The sequence below is a fragment of the Dendrobium catenatum genome, unplaced genomic scaffold (assembly GCF_001605985.2).
Source record: "Dendrobium catenatum unplaced genomic scaffold, ASM160598v2 fragScaff_scaffold_338, whole genome shotgun sequence".
Taxonomy (NCBI): Eukaryota; Viridiplantae; Streptophyta; class Magnoliopsida; order Asparagales; family Orchidaceae; genus Dendrobium; species Dendrobium catenatum.
In genome coordinates, this window is record NW_021318800.1 from 114,690 (window position 1) to 130,371 (window position 15,682).

The 15,682-nt window shown below is 38.0% G+C and overlaps 1 protein-coding gene across 1 annotated transcript in view; it reads right to left on the reverse strand.

Moving 5' to 3' along the window:
- Positions 1-635: 635 nt before the first annotated feature.
- LOC110100719 (membrane-associated progesterone-binding protein 4) overlaps positions 636-15,682 on the reverse strand; it is a 23,144-nt gene continuing 8,097 nt past the window's right edge. Inside the window, exons 5-8 of the mRNA XM_020828358.2 lie at positions 8,769-8,812; positions 8,368-8,414; positions 1,564-1,738; positions 636-993 (exon numbers count right to left, since the gene is read on the reverse strand). Of these exons, the coding sequence (XP_020684017.1) occupies positions 826-993; positions 1,564-1,738; positions 8,368-8,414; positions 8,769-8,812 (434 nt within the window). The 3' untranslated portion in view covers positions 636-825. The remainder of the gene's footprint in view (positions 994-1,563; positions 1,739-8,367; positions 8,415-8,768; positions 8,813-15,682) is intronic.

Consider the following 15,682-nt stretch of genomic DNA (forward strand, 5'->3'; position numbering starts at 1 on the left):
AGAAAGATTTGCAATAATTCATTTAATATAATATAATGAAAGTTGGTTCTTCTTTCTATCTATTTACTTTTCTAGTCCGCTTGTTCTCTCCCATAATATTAAATTCGCGGATAAGTATGGCCAAGTACCGATTAGCGGTTGGGAGGTCGGAGGAGGCCTTCTGCCCTGCTTGTGGATGGAGGAGTCGCGTTCTTCATTGGAGTCGAAATACGAGAGCTACAACGTTTCTTAGGGCACGCGAGTGAGATAATACCGCAGAACAATTCCCTACACCGTTTGATCGTAGATTGATGACTGAGATTTGACATATTAAGACCCATCCGATTATTCAAAAATCGCCCGGTTGGACAGTTTTCCGGTTCAACCAGTTTTTGACCGATTTTTTTGCGGTTTTATGTCCAGTCGGTTCCTTTAACAAACCGAACCGCCCCCCTGACCGGTTCACGGTTGAACCGGTCGAACCGGCCGGTCCGGTCCGATTTTAATAACCATGGTTCTACATATATATATATATATACATATATATATTAAAAGTTATTTTAAGTAATTATATAGGTGGGGACTATTTTGATTATTACAACAAAATTAGAGATGAATTTGGTACTTTTCTCAACAAAAACATGATAGCAACCTAATAATTTAAAAGGTACTTGTTTTACTAATAACTTCTGCTCGTTTAGATTCCAATATCTATGAAACATTTACAGGTAGTCTTTCTCAAAAAAGTAGGGAAACAATCCTAAGGTGTAAGCAAGCAACAAGGCTGCAGCAAGAAAATAATCACAACAGAAGTAGCTGGAATGAGAAGAGTACAGGAAAGAGATATCAGACTACACAAGATTTAGACAGAAAATCACAGTTCTTATATACCTCCAAACCTGGCTGGCCGAGTTCCTCTTCTTTGAAACAAGCACATCGCCGGCTTCTTTTGCCATTAAGAGCCATTTCAAGGGGTCTCTGCACTAGTCTCGGGTAACCAGCATCACACCATACCTAACAGAGGGTAGCATCAATGTGTTTTAATAGGAAAATATAAACAAAAATGAGGTGGCATCAAACAGTCTATGCAGTTACGCCAACTTAAAAAATAAGATTAATGCTTCGTTTGGGACGGCTTCTTTGCTGCTTTCTAAAACAATTTTCTAGCAAAAAAAATTTTTGAAATGGAAATTTTTATACTAAAAAACAGTTTTATTAAGTAGCAAAAAAAGTTGTCCCAAATGAAGCCTAAATTTTCATACTATATGCGTTTGAAGAATTATAAAAGAATTGTTCAAATTTAACCAGTATCAGACTTGAACAAAGTGCAGTATCAGAAGGCCAAAAGGACAATTATCGGATTATTTCTATTTCATATCAGATTGCAATTTCAACACGTTTGGAATTTAAACCCACAACGCACAAAATCACCAATGCTAAGTAGAGGAAGCTAAGCGAAGAGATTTTAGAATAGTAGAACTAACATTTAAAGCGAAGAGATTTTTAGCATGAGTATTCATTAAAAGAATAAAGAGCATAAACTAATGCACGCTTTCATATATAGTTAGGCAAGATAATGCATACTTCTCCTCCCTCTTCCTGGCTCCATTTTGAATTGCAACTTGGAATTTTGGCCTCTTCTATTTTCTGTTTTTCCTGAAGCCGAGCAGCTCTTTTGGCCTTAGCTTCAACCCCTTTCAAATGTTTTGTTGGGTTTCCATCCTTATCATAGTACCAACCAACAAGCTTGCCAACAAATCTGGTACCAAACAGCAAGGATAAAGATCACAAGAAAAAAGTTCAGGGACCAAGTATCCTGATAGGAAATACTTGAATATTTAAAATAAACCCTAACAAGATTGATAAAAACAACAAAATATACTCAACAATTTCAATTAAAGCAATCAAAACAGTAGATTTTATTGTAGGAATGAAATCAATGGAAGGAAAACAAAGCAAAGATACAATTGATTCTCCATTCGAGAGGAGGATCGTTCTCTCCCAAATCTCTAGATGAATTATAGAGCCCAAGACATCAAGAAAAAACTCCAAGAAAACACAATAATCAAGCATAACCCTAACCCTAGACAACTCCTATTTAATACAAACTTCCCCAATTTCAAATCTCGAAGTCAAATTTTTCCTCCCTCTCCTAGCCGCCCCTTCTTTCCCTATTGGATTGTCTGGTGGGCCCACTACGCTCGGGCGGCAATTTCCCCCCCAACGGGGGTCCGTCTCGAGAACCGGCCCTAGGTTGGGGTTGGGCCGGTTCGGCTTGAACCGGCCTAACAGATCCCACATGATTAACATGTCTCACATCTTGTAGCCAGGAAAACTCTTTTACCATGTATCATTGAAATCAATTTCCAAAAAGAAATACAGTTCAGTTTCTCTTTCTAGTAACAATTAACTGTAGTATAGTATAGCAGCTATATTTCATGAACTATTACAATGGAAAAAAATTTAATATTGGTGGTGGGAAAAATTAATGCGGAATATTTACCGAATGATAGGCTGTATTAAACCAATCTCAAATAAAGCTCATGATGATAGGATTTACCGATTTAGGACCAGGCCTCTCAAAATTGGGCTTTTGAATGATTCTCTAAAGTTTTAGCATGTCACTTAAGTTTGGGAAAGTTACAAAATAAATTCCATTCATTTTATTATCTTCATTTAAATTGTTCAGCTCTAGCTTAGTTATGATATCTAGACCTAACCTATCAAAGGCTACCTGGGAGTCAATCCATTCTTCATGTTTAACCGACCGAAGTTTGAAATTTTTTGTGCAAGAAAATCTCAGGTGCTTGTTGTACATAGAACCAAAGTCATGGTTACCCTTAAAATGTGAAGCAAAGCATTTCAACAATTATGCTTGCAGGGGATGCTTATATTAATTCAATGTAGAGAGAAAAAAAAATGATAAATTGTAGCTAAGTTCAGGGTTTGGCCACGATATTGTTTCATGACGGTCATGTTTTAAAAGCCTTTCAGCCAAGTAGCCAGATTTATTTTAAGAAAATTCATTTGGATCCACGTCACCTCATAACCTTCATCTCCATCGTTTACAGTTAATGCTTTGAAATCTGGCCATTAAACTGTCATTCTGTAGATATCTTATTTTGGTCCTTTTTCTAATCAAAATAGTCAAAGAGGCTTCTTTGACTCAAATTTAGACAAAAATATGATACTTTGATAAGAATTTAATTAAGTGGGAAATTGCCAATGGTATGGATATAGCCTGATCAAGATATCATAATCAAATCATCTCTATTGTACAAGTGGACCCAATCTGCCAACATCTAAGGGCTTTTGAGGCGTAAGGTCTCAGAAGTCTAATTAGTAATTATGGATTGTCTTCTCTCAGGCATCTTGAGCAAACTAGGGTGATGCATGTGTAAAAGAGGTGCTTTCGATGCTATCATCAACTTATTAACTAACAATGGGCTGGTTGTATCATTTTGAAGTTTAGAGGTAGTCGCGTGCAATATAGAGGTATTGATAGGTCGAAGAAGAGTTCAGACATGACATACCTATCAATTGTCCATGAGTTTCTGTTTGACTTGAAGTAGTCTAAGACACATATGTAGAGTGATTAGTGGATTGGATTTGATTGATAGGCATGTTAATGTGGGAGCTAATTGATGAGGACATCGATAGACGATATCGACGAGTTTACCAGCGAAGGAATAGTAGATGGATGGCTATGATTCACAGTCTGTATTTTTGATGCATTTCATGTATGGTAGTTTTATTTATTTGCGGGATTACGTTTGTCCATTTCTTTGAGTTTGTTTCGAGTTATAGCCCAATGGGGCATATGTGTCATTGTCTTTTATTTCTTTAGGCCTATATATTATGGGCTCCTCTATTGTATTGGATGATGATTTGATGAAATGAAATTATACTTTGTTTACTTAGTGATCTCTTTGTGAGTTCATGTGAGTGGTGAAGCCTAGGAGAGGCCAACAGAGTACCCAACAGCTCGCCGACGAGGGAGCTCTTGATTCTTTAATTTTATTGTTATTTTTCCCCTCCCTCTTTCCCCAATATCCCGCCAGACTGCTCACCCACCCACCCCCACCTCTTCTCTTCACCGCGCCCTCTCAACCCTAACAGCCGCCGGCCTTCTTGGTCCCTCAAGCCGCTGGTCATTCCCATCCCCGCCGCCATCCCCCACCAAGCCACAACTCCCTCTCTCCACTTGCTCAACCCGCTAGCCCCATCCCTAATCCACTTAATTTGAAATTCAAATTTTCCTTATTTACTTTCCTAAAATACCACCCCGCTAATTAGGAAAGAATCCATGATGAGGACATCTGCAGAAGGTTCCGACACACGTACCATCGGAGAGGTCGTCGAGCGACGGCCATGATTCAGCAGCGTTATTTTTGAGACTTTATTTTATTCATGTCATTTGTATTTCCTTTTTTTTTTCCATTTGTACCCCTATGAGGGAATTAGTGTTTGTTGTAGCCCAAGGGCAACGTCGTCTTTTATTTTCTTATGTTTGTTGAGCCTATATAAAGGCTTGATCTCTGTATTGTTGGATTATTGATTTGATTAATGAAATTTCAATGTTTGACATAAAGCTTTACACAATGATACTCATGAATTTGAAACATGAAGGAAACAAAATGCTATAAAATGCTTTACAATATAACATGAGGCTTTACCATATAACATGAAATAAACATGAAACATGAAATAACAATTGAACATGTAAGGATAGGAATTCCTACCTCAAGGCTTAGTTATCCTTTCCTTTGCAAAGCTTTACTTGTCAACAATGTTTCCTCTTGAAACCTATGGATCCAAAAGTCATAACATAAGTCTCTTGCATATTAAGATCTCTCCTAACACTCTCCCTTAAACCTACTAAGAAAAATTCCTATGGAAATTTCAGTTTTGTACCTAAAATCCCTAAGGTTGGAAACCAAATTCTTCTAATAGCATTCCAATAGCATGTTAGAACCCTTCTCTTTCCTAATTATAAGATTAATACTCTTAATTTTCGGATTAGCAAAATTAGGAAATTAGGAAAATATTTTTTTCTTTTCCGAAATCTCATTTTCTTTAATTTAGAGGCCTCCTAAAGACATTGGAAACAATATATGTAAAGGTCTCTACACAAAAACTAACATTTTGGAGAAACCCTAGATTTGCCCTAAAATCCAAAACTCAAAAGAATTCAACGAAACTTCATTTCCACCGTTAAAACTTCGTTCTAAAGCTATCCTATTAATTTCATTCAAAAATTCTAAGTTTTGAGAAAGCCCTAAAATTTTACCTTGAGAAAAACTAGGGAAAAGTGAGGGATTTTTGCATGAAACTCTTACCTTAAGTCTTCCCCTTGCTTTCCCTAAAGGAACCTCGCCGGAAAAGCCGCCGGCCGCCTCTTGGAAGGAGCTCCCGCCGCTTCCTCCTCTCTCCCGTCGCCCTCTCTCTTCGGTCGGCCGAAAGAAATGACAAGGGACCGAATGAATCGGTCCCTAGGCGGTTGTGGGCTTAAGGAAAAATGTTTAAAGGCTTAAGACGCATGTGCCCTTCTCCCTAAAGTTTTTCTTAAAGGCTCTAAGGGTAAAATCGGAAGTTTACCAAAAATTTTACTTAAACTATCTTCATTGATTTTTAATTTTCAAATCGAGCAAAATTTGGTATGGGTTCTTTATACCGTTTCGATTGAAATTTCGAAACGAATCTAATGAAATTTATTTCGTCAATTTCCGACGATATCGAAATTTCACTTAAGTTCGTCGCGGCGCATTGATATGCGTGTGACGCACTCAAATGATGAATTTCGGGTTTTACATTCCTCTCCTTCCCTACGGATCTACGGCACCGTCGCCCTCGGAGTGGTTTCATCACTTGTGTGGTTATTCTTCTTCCAACAAACCTAGAAGTAGGTAAATGAGCGTAGCCTCAAGGTGAGACAATCGCTTTGTTAACCATCGGATTCTAGTTGGCTTTTCATTTGCTTTACTATTTATTACCGTCGTTATTTTATAGATCTTGCTAATTTAGGTGTAAACTCTTGCCTAAGCGTAGTTGAATTCTAAGATCTTTGAGAAGCTTCAATTGTGAACAACATTAAGATTGCAATTTCACTATTTGAACAAGAGTTTTATTAATTTTCTAAATCTAATTCCTGGTATCACATCAATCCATCTTTGAATTCAATCAATTTTGAATTTCAAATTTCTTCCTCTGAGCTAAACCCCCATTAGGAAGCTGTCCTAATTTAAATCAAATCTGAGAATTAAAAAAAATCTGATTTGATTTCAATCACATTAATTCCATTGGGATCACATACATTGAATCTAGACAATTTCCCCACTCTTCCTATGGCCGGCCCCCCTTCCCCTTGCTTTTCTCTCTCCAAGTCAATTTAAAACCTCAATTAATGCTCCCCTAATCCTCTCCTAAAACCGCCAGCCCCCATAGCAATAATTTGGGGTATTTAGAATTCGAATTAATTTTCCCTCCCTTTCTATTTAGAAAATCTGAAATTAAAAATCAGAATTTTCTAAATTGTTTCTCCACCACTCAACCAACCCACAATGCCTCCACCTCACCTAGCCCAAGCCACCCCTCCCACTTGTCTCTTTCCACCGGAAACACAACAATTCTTATGTCTTTGGAAGCCAAAAGAAGAAGACAAGATCCTCCCTCCTCCTCCTCAATAGTGCATGGCCGATCCTGAGATCGACCACGGCTTTGCCTACAACGCGCAAGGGGAAATCAACATCCTCCGTTCTCCATTCTACAAACCGGATTGGGAGTACGACGACTCGGTGGAAAGCTACGTCAACCGCATCATCTATTGCCTCGCCGAGACGATCGAGATTCAACAACCCAAAGCCCCTTTGGCTCCTCAATGGACGACCCACGCCTCCACCGACGGCTACCTTTCCAAAAACAAAGTTCCTTGGTTCCCTTCTCTTAGTGGTGATTTCAAGTTTAGTGTGGAGTATCTTCATCCGCTAAACCTTAGAGCAGTTGAGTGAGAAATCCCTCAAGGTGAACCTCTCATTATTAAATTACGGATTTCTGTTATAAGCTATGAACGTTACTCTTTCCTTTGTATCTGATTAAAAACATCTTGGTTAATCTACGTGTACTTCTTTGCCTAAGCAAGTTGAAAACTACGAATCCCTAAAATCTTTCTTTGTTTTGAAGCATAATTTTATATTGGAGAACTTTTAACAATTGCTCTTACTAATTTCTCGTGAACTCCTGGTTGTTCCACATCACTAATCCAAGTCTAGTTTTGGCTTACATCCTTAGGAAAGCCCAAGAATTAACTTGATTTGATGTGCTTGTTTACTTTGTGTCGACCTTAATTAATAAGGATTAGGCTCACATCCATTACAAAATCCATATGCTGGTAAAAAATGGATCATATAGTCTTATCCTATAAATAAGGAGGCCCGATTGATTAGATTCTTTTGATAGACTTTTTTGAATTTATGTTGATCTAATTAATTAAGATAGAGAATTACATTTCTTGGAAGTCTCATAAAGACTTACAACTTCGAGGATGAGGAAAGCCCATGAAGAAAACTTGCTTTGAATCATAATTTTGAATTTTGATAAGAGCGATAACTTTATTTATTGGCGATAACCTTGTAACCCTAGGTAAAGAATAGTCAAATATTGTTCTCATTCTAAACTTAGAGCGACTCGAAAGAATATGTTCCATCATAACATACTATAGACAAAAGGTCCCATATAATTGGTATTACGACCTTCCCTTTTATGAAATACAGTTAGATTAGTTGCACCAGCTTAAATGAGCTTATTTCTTTTGTTATCTAAACTGTGAGGCTTACTCAATTTTTGAGGGCGTACTCAATTTTTTTGTTGGGGAGGCAGCCAGTAGCCAAACCCATCACCAACACATCTTAAGGTGGATAGCAATCAGAATAAAAGATGGCTGGGAAGAGAGAGAAGGGAAAAGGAGAGCAGGCAAGCACCGCAACCAGAAGCATCAGCCATAAAATCTTGGAACTGCTTGCAGAATGAGAGATTTGGGGTGGAAAGAAGAAATGTAGTGCATTTTGTTTTAGTCTCATATACACTGGACAGCATTTTTAATACTATATGGACAAAAGGTAACACATAAGTGACCGAAATTAAAGGTCTAGGGAACACAACAACCTAAATGAAATATTTTTCTACAACATATACGCACAGGAAAGACCCCACTAACATCAAGGATCTAGATGCAATTGTCCTCTAAGCTGCCCAAAATGATGCCGGGCCCTTTGGTAGTAATAGTGAAATTCTGAAAGTAATTAATGATGATATAGTTATTATTACGCCCAAACTCACAGGTCTTTGGTGATATACAACCTCAGAAAGAGGAGCAGGATTGCGGTAACTTACGTGTATCTTTCAAAATAAAACTTCCTCCAGTCAACAACACTGCTTATCTACAAAAAAAAAAGAGCAAAATGAACCTGTTAAGAATTGTACTTATAATTATTCACCATTCAAGGACAAAAAGAAATAAAATTAACATGAAATTAAAATAAGGGAAATTATTTTTAGGAAGACGAAGAAAATTAAATTGAGAAAAATACAGTAGCTCAATTGAAACGTTCATTTGAGTAACAATTTTGCTTGCAAAAATTATGCATGACGCTTCTGGTAAAGACTGTCTGAAAGACAATGCATCTTTCTTTCTACTTATGAAATTTTTTTAAAGACTGTCTGAAAATAATTTCAAAAGCGACTTAACTTTTCTTTATAGTTTTTCAACAACAAATACTAGTAGTCTGCATTACCTCTACACCTGAGAGACCTTGAAGTGAATCGGTTAAACCATCGCCTGCAACATAAAGATGATGTTTACAATATAATAAGGTTGTATTTTTCAGACTCCAGGATTACAAAAAAGTCACTAAAACAGCATCAGGATTAAGAGAATCATATAACATCATTAGAGAGGCATGCAGGTGTCTCGCCTAATTTGGATAAATGAAGACTTCAAATGATTAAAAGAAAAGAATTACTATAACATGAACGGAACAGACATATTATCTACGCATTAAAGTAAATCTTACCCTCTTATTGCGAATAAAGGTTGAATGATATCTAGCTGGCAGCAATTAATATTAGAGAAAAAAAAAGATAGAAACAATATTACTTTTAGAATTATGGAGGATTAAAAACATTGAAGCTTTTTTTTGGGCTGTTCATAAGTTGAAGAATTTTCTGTGAAAGCATACAGAAGGAAATGTATGTCACATGGCCGAACTATTATGAGAGAAAGGAGACTATTAGTTCTATTAGAGAAGTGAAACACGGCAAAATGGAGAATTTTAAAACTGTTACAATAAGACTGCAGAGTTAACAAAAAATGAGTGTACAATGAAAGAGACTACGAATTCTACCTATATGATTAAATAATGAAATCCTGATCGAGGCTTAACTCTATAAAAGAAGTTGGTGTCATTATAAACTTTTTAGCTTTAGTTGAATCAATGATAATTTATTTTTCTATCACGTATAAATCATTCTGGACTAGAACATCATTAATCTGCAATAATTACATCTTATCATCAGAAGAGAAACTTTTGGAAACCTGAGGTGATGCAAGGTGAGATCCGCATATTTACACTCATTTGAAGCATCGAGCAAATAAATAATTTGAGTAAATTTTCTTTAATTTTTTTTATTTAGTAGGATTTTATTTTGTAGTTATAAATTTCTGTTTTATGGAACGAGCCTATGATAAATATTCATGAGGGGATTTGTTTTCTATTAATTTGATTCCTAGTAATATGACGGTTTATATGATTTGGCATGGACTTGAGTTTAGTCCTGTTGTGGTTGTTCAAATTTTTTGGGTCAATTCAGAACAAGAATTTGATAAATGTAGGGAGATTTTCTGACTTTTCAAGAGTAGGATAGACAGCAAACCTTCATGATTAAATCATCTTCTAATTCATTCGAAGTAATATGCGCCATAAGATGATCCATATTATGATGGTTACATCAAGTGTATTATATTTACCACTCTTTGGAGTATAGTGTTTTGAAGCTTGGGCAATTAATGCAGACTGAGTTTTGAAATTTTATTTCATAAGGGATGTTAGAGTTATTTCATTTATTTAGATTTAATTATTTTATTAGAATTCTTCTAGTTAATCTCATTAAATGTAGTGAAAAATTGTTACCTTATTAGCAATTTTTAGCCATTTGTTAGTTGATTAGGGATTTTTCCAAAACATAATTTTATAACAAAAAAAATGATTTCAGTACAACACTAGGCAATTCAATAATTGCCCAAGCAAAAAGAAAATACATAAGAAAATTAAAGATAACATGTTTGCCAAAGAAATTTCTTTAGAAGACAAAAAAAAGACTATATATATTCTCATTTGAATGCCTAGTTTATATTATCACTTAAATACGGGAACAAGATACAAGTGATCTACGGTTAGAGAGGTAGACCGGCTCTCCCAAACAACCTAGATGCCGCTAGGAAGCCCCCAAAGAAAAGAACTATAGCAAAATATAAAACTTCACAATAACATACCCTAAAACATAGACAAACTCCCCTTAAATAGCCCTAGAACACTATAAAACAAATAAAACATTCCAAATAACAACCTCAGAACTCCTTTTGAGGTTGTTAGTGTAGTGGACTTGTTGTCTATGATGTTTGTAGATATCAGAACTGTTTTCTTCCTGAGTATAGAATCAAGAAGGAATTTTGGAACACCAGGAAATTTAGTTCTAATTTGTTCAAACATCTTTTCCATTCTGCCAGGAGGTGTCCCTTTTTGTACATCGAGTTGCTTTTGTACCCGACATACCCATAGATCTTAGTCACAATTGTCGTAGGTGATATTTGTAATTGTGTCCACAATGGTTCGTTGTTCTTACGATATACACATTGTTGTTATCCACAAGCAGTTCGTATGCATTTGTAGGAGAAACCCTGTATTCACTATGATTTCTTAGAAATGTTCGTAGGAGGGCCATTTGCATCAGTATCATATCCACCTTCACCAATCTCAGGTGGTTTTGCGTGCTTGTGTGTATTTGCAAAGGACCGTTGTATCCACTATGACCTCCTGAAAGTGTTTGTGGAAGACCCATTGTTTCTGCATCATATCCACCTTTCACCAATCTCAGGTGGGTCGGTGATCATATTTTCTTGTAAGGGCGGTCCTTTGATTGCTGATCTCCAGTATTTCCATCTCAATCAACAGGCCTTGATACTTGTGTTGGAGATTCCAATGGTGCATATGGGAGGGACGCCCATGCATTTCATTCTTGCAGGTACGATGCACCCAATCTCGTAGAGACTGTTGTAAGAGTCCACTACATTCTTTGCTTGCAAGCATTGAGGTCTTGTAGTTTGAGTTTCCTCGTGTGTGATTCAAGTTTTGTTCTTTACACTCGTTTGAGTCCAAGTTCAGTTTCATTCACACTTGAATTCATCGAGTTTACAAGTCCCACTCGACGTTGTACAGTTCGAGTTCAAGTGCTCGTCCAGTGTTCAAGTTTAAGATCTTCTGAAGTCCTTGCAAGTTCAATTGTATGTTCGAATTGATTTGGATTTGACTTCAGTTCTGGCTTGATTTTATTTTATTTGGTTCAGGCCTTTATTAATCATTTGAGTTTGTTCAGGTTCAAGTCCACAAGACCTCTGCTCATTCGAGTCCAAATCTTTGTTCTTTTTGAATTCAAAACAGGTCCAGTGTAGTAACATTTCACCCGAAATTTCGGCAGCCTCCCGGCGTCTCCCCTGTTTAGGGGAAAACTACGAGAAATTGGGCCTTCCCACCACGCGCAATAAAGGCGTGTATTGTAGGTGTCCTCGGACGAGGGCACCGCGGCCGTGATTTTTCTTCTCACCACGCGCAATAAAGGCTTGTATGGGGTCTTCGGTACCTGTTTAAAAAGGCAGTTTTCTTTCCCCCCGCTCGAAGGTACTTATGAGTGACCCTATCTAGTCGTAGGTGCCGCACCGGGGTCCCATCCCACCACGCGCAATAAAGGCGTGTATAGTCGATTTTCCGGTCCGTCGCATACAACGAAATCAAGAATCTGAGTTTAGAAGATCTGTACCTTCGCGGGCTTGACGGTGGAGGCTCGTGGACCGAGGCAAGGAGAGGGAGGCAAGGAAGCATTTATTATTATTCTTTATTATAATTTATATTAATAATAATAATAATTAATTATTATTGATAATTAATCACTAATTGACAATTAATTATAATTAATAAACTAATTATAATTAATTTGAAATTAATTATAATCAACTAAATAATTGTAATTAAAAATTAACTAATAATTATCAATTAACTATAATTAGATAATTAATTATTATAATAATTAAATAATTATTTAATATAATTAATAATTTCTTTTTATTCGGCGAGGGAGTTTTAACTGAATAAATTCCGAGGTAAATTTTGGAAGGCAGATGGGTTTGTAGATAAGACACTACCCAGAGATTTCGCCCTCATTTTGTGAGGATTTTATGATCTGAGTTCTGGTTTTCTATAGGCGCAAGCCCCTATAGTTAATTACCCCTCCCGATCATGAGAGAGAACTTTCGATTAAGGCTAGTCGTCAATCAGATATGTATAGAATACGTGTTATCTGGCATATTGTAGCAGGAATGGATTTGGATTTGGAATGTTTGGAAGTTTGGGAATTTGGGCATATTTGATATTTAAAATAGGGATTTTCACCATCTTGAACTTAAAGCGGATGGTGGGGGAATGAATGATAGACCCGATCAAGATCCCATGGTTCCGTTGTCCCGGACCATCGTGGTTCCCGGTCTACTTAGTCAGAGGAGGTAGTCGACCCAACCTGACAGAAGGATCCTTATCGGCAGCCATGGGTTGCTTCGTCCAAGGGGACCTTGTAGACCTGGGATGGATATTTGCCTAGGGGGCAAATTTAAATCCACCTTAGCTAACAGAGGGCTTTGTGCCCTATCAATCATATCCTATTGATTCATATCTCAAGGATTTAACGCCATTAAGGAGCGTATTGGCTCTGGCCATAACCGCTATCTGTGGTGCCATTTGACAGCAAAACCACTCGGTTCAGAGGGCCCCGAGTCATAACCGTTTACCTGCAGTACCATTTGGCGGCGAAACTGCCGGTTAGAGGACACGTACCACGTCCTTATTGGAAAGAGATTGTTTGAGAATGGATCCTAGTGATATTTTCGACCAGGCATTATCTTTTTGAGAACTGAAGTGTTTTTCAATTTGTCCACCCCGACAGACTGTTGCGGAGGGTGGATGAATTTTGCTTTAAGCATTTGATGGTTGGATTTCAAATTTTAAATATTTGGACTTTGAAATTTATTGGATTTTGGCATCGTGGGTGGAGTTTGGAAGACATTTGGATATTTGGAGGATATTTGAAAATATTTGGGAACCCCTCCGGTTGAGATTAACATTCAACACGGCCATCATCGGGGTGTTCGGGGTCATTTCTTTTTATGGATTGAACCCTGTCAACTCGACCAAGCTATTGATCGAGAATCGGATTTCGTAGGCTTCATGCCTTTATTAGTGAATTCATATTGTTGTAGGCCTTGAAGGCCTGATATGAATGTTTTAAAGCAAATATACCGGTCGCCGCAACTTTATATTTGCTTAATGGTTCGAACCCTGTCAACTTCTATTGACCCGTATAGAAGGATCGGTTTCGAACTTGAATTCACTTGTCAACCCGCGCAGCATCACTAGACGTCACGTGTGTACCAATAACACGCTCGTCGAGGCCCATGCGGGTGTTTGGGGGCATTTTATAATTGAACCCTGTCCGCTCCTTTTTACCTGCTAAGGAGGATCGGGTTTAAAATTTGATAACTCGCACAGCATCCCTAGACGTCACGTGTGTACCAATAACACGCTCGCCGGAGCCCATGCGGGTGGAGATTGTATTTTCCCTTTAGTGTACCTATGTGTATACAAACTACTGTATACATGCGGGGGTGCTTTGAAAGTATTTGTAGACGCCTTCTGTCCGCTTGCATGAATGTTGCGGATCCAGTGGCATGGTGTAGCAGCTTCTGAATAGAATTATTCGCTGTTTCGTACAGGTAAATTGTTGTGCACTACTTGTTGCTTTCTGCAGGTGAATCGTAGTGCACTAACGAGTCTCCTGCTTTCGAGTTGTAGAAGCTCGTAGGAACTTATATTCTTTATGCATTATGCTATGATTTTGGTCTTTACAATACATCCATTACTGCCGGAGGTAGATGTATTCATCTTTAGATTGAAGTTGACTACAGGATACTGCATTTACTGTAGTCTTTGCATCTACCCATAAGTGGCATGTTATACATACATCCGTATTCTTAGAGAGAGTGTATGTATTGCAGATCTTCTGTAGTGACTTGTAGGCGTTCGTATTGTTGCTTGTGAGTGAACCGACATTTCACTTATATTTGAGATTTTAATGAATGACCTCCATTCATTCATTGACCTCTTTATTTGCAGGGGATACATGTCTTCTACGACGACCTCCTGGAAGTATTTTGTAGAAGATCCATTGTTTCTGCATTGAATCCACCCTTTCACCAATCTCGGGTGGGTTTGTTGGATTGCATTTGTTTGTAGAAAGGCGGATCCCCCATCATTGGTCTCCCATATCGCCATCTCAATCAACAGGCATTGCAGGGATTGTCGTAGGAGATTCAAACGGTACATGTAGGAGGGACACCCGTGAAGTTTTATTTAGACTCGGGTTCATCAAGTCTACAACCCCCACCTAATGCTGTATGGCACGGGTTCAAGTGCGAGTTCAGTTTCTTTGTTCGAATCAAATGCAAGGTTGAATCCCTTCTTGTTCTTGACGGCTCAGTTTCTTGTATCATTCATGTGGAGTTTAGAACCCAATTTGAGCTTAACATACAAGTTCACTTGCAAGTTGATTGGCTTTGGTAGTAAGATCTTCATCATTTGATTCAAAATTTAAGACTTCTGTAAGTTTGTTCGTTGTTTTGCTTTGTTCCAGTGTAAATGCTTGTTCAAGTCCAAATCAACATCTTTGCTTGATGTTCTAGTTTTGTTCAAGTCCCCTGCAATCCAAGCCTTCAAGTTCAAATGCTTAGTCCATGTCCTTGTTCGTCTTGCAAGTTTAAGTTATGCTCATTTGATTTGAATCTCGTTCCCTTTAGATTTTATTTTGTTTGAATTTGAACTTTAGAAATCATTTAAATTCTGTTCAGGTCCTCTGCTTTTGTTCAATCAAGTTCAAAAGTCCACTGCTCTTTCTCATTTGGACCAAATATTTTGTTCTTTTGAGTTCAAAACAGGTCCGAGTGTAGTAATATTTCACCCGAAATTTCGGCAGCCTCCCAGCGTCTCCCCCGTTTAGGGTAAAACTACGAGAAAACTGGGCATTCCCACAACGCGCACTAAAGGCGTGCATGGTAGGTGCCCTCTTTCGAGGACACCTCGACCGTGATTTTTCTTGCCACCACGCGCAATAAAGGCATACATGAGGTCTTTGACGGTACCTGTTACAAGAAAAGAGTAGTTTGCTTTCCCCCCGCCCAGGGGTACTTATGAATTGTTCCGGCCATGCAGAGAAGAGAGTACAGCAGGCTCACCTGGCCTCGTCGTGTGCGTCGAACTGAGTTCCCTCCTACCACGCTCACCAAAGGCGTGCTTAGGTGGTTTGCCGGTCCGACACGCATGTCGAGACAGGA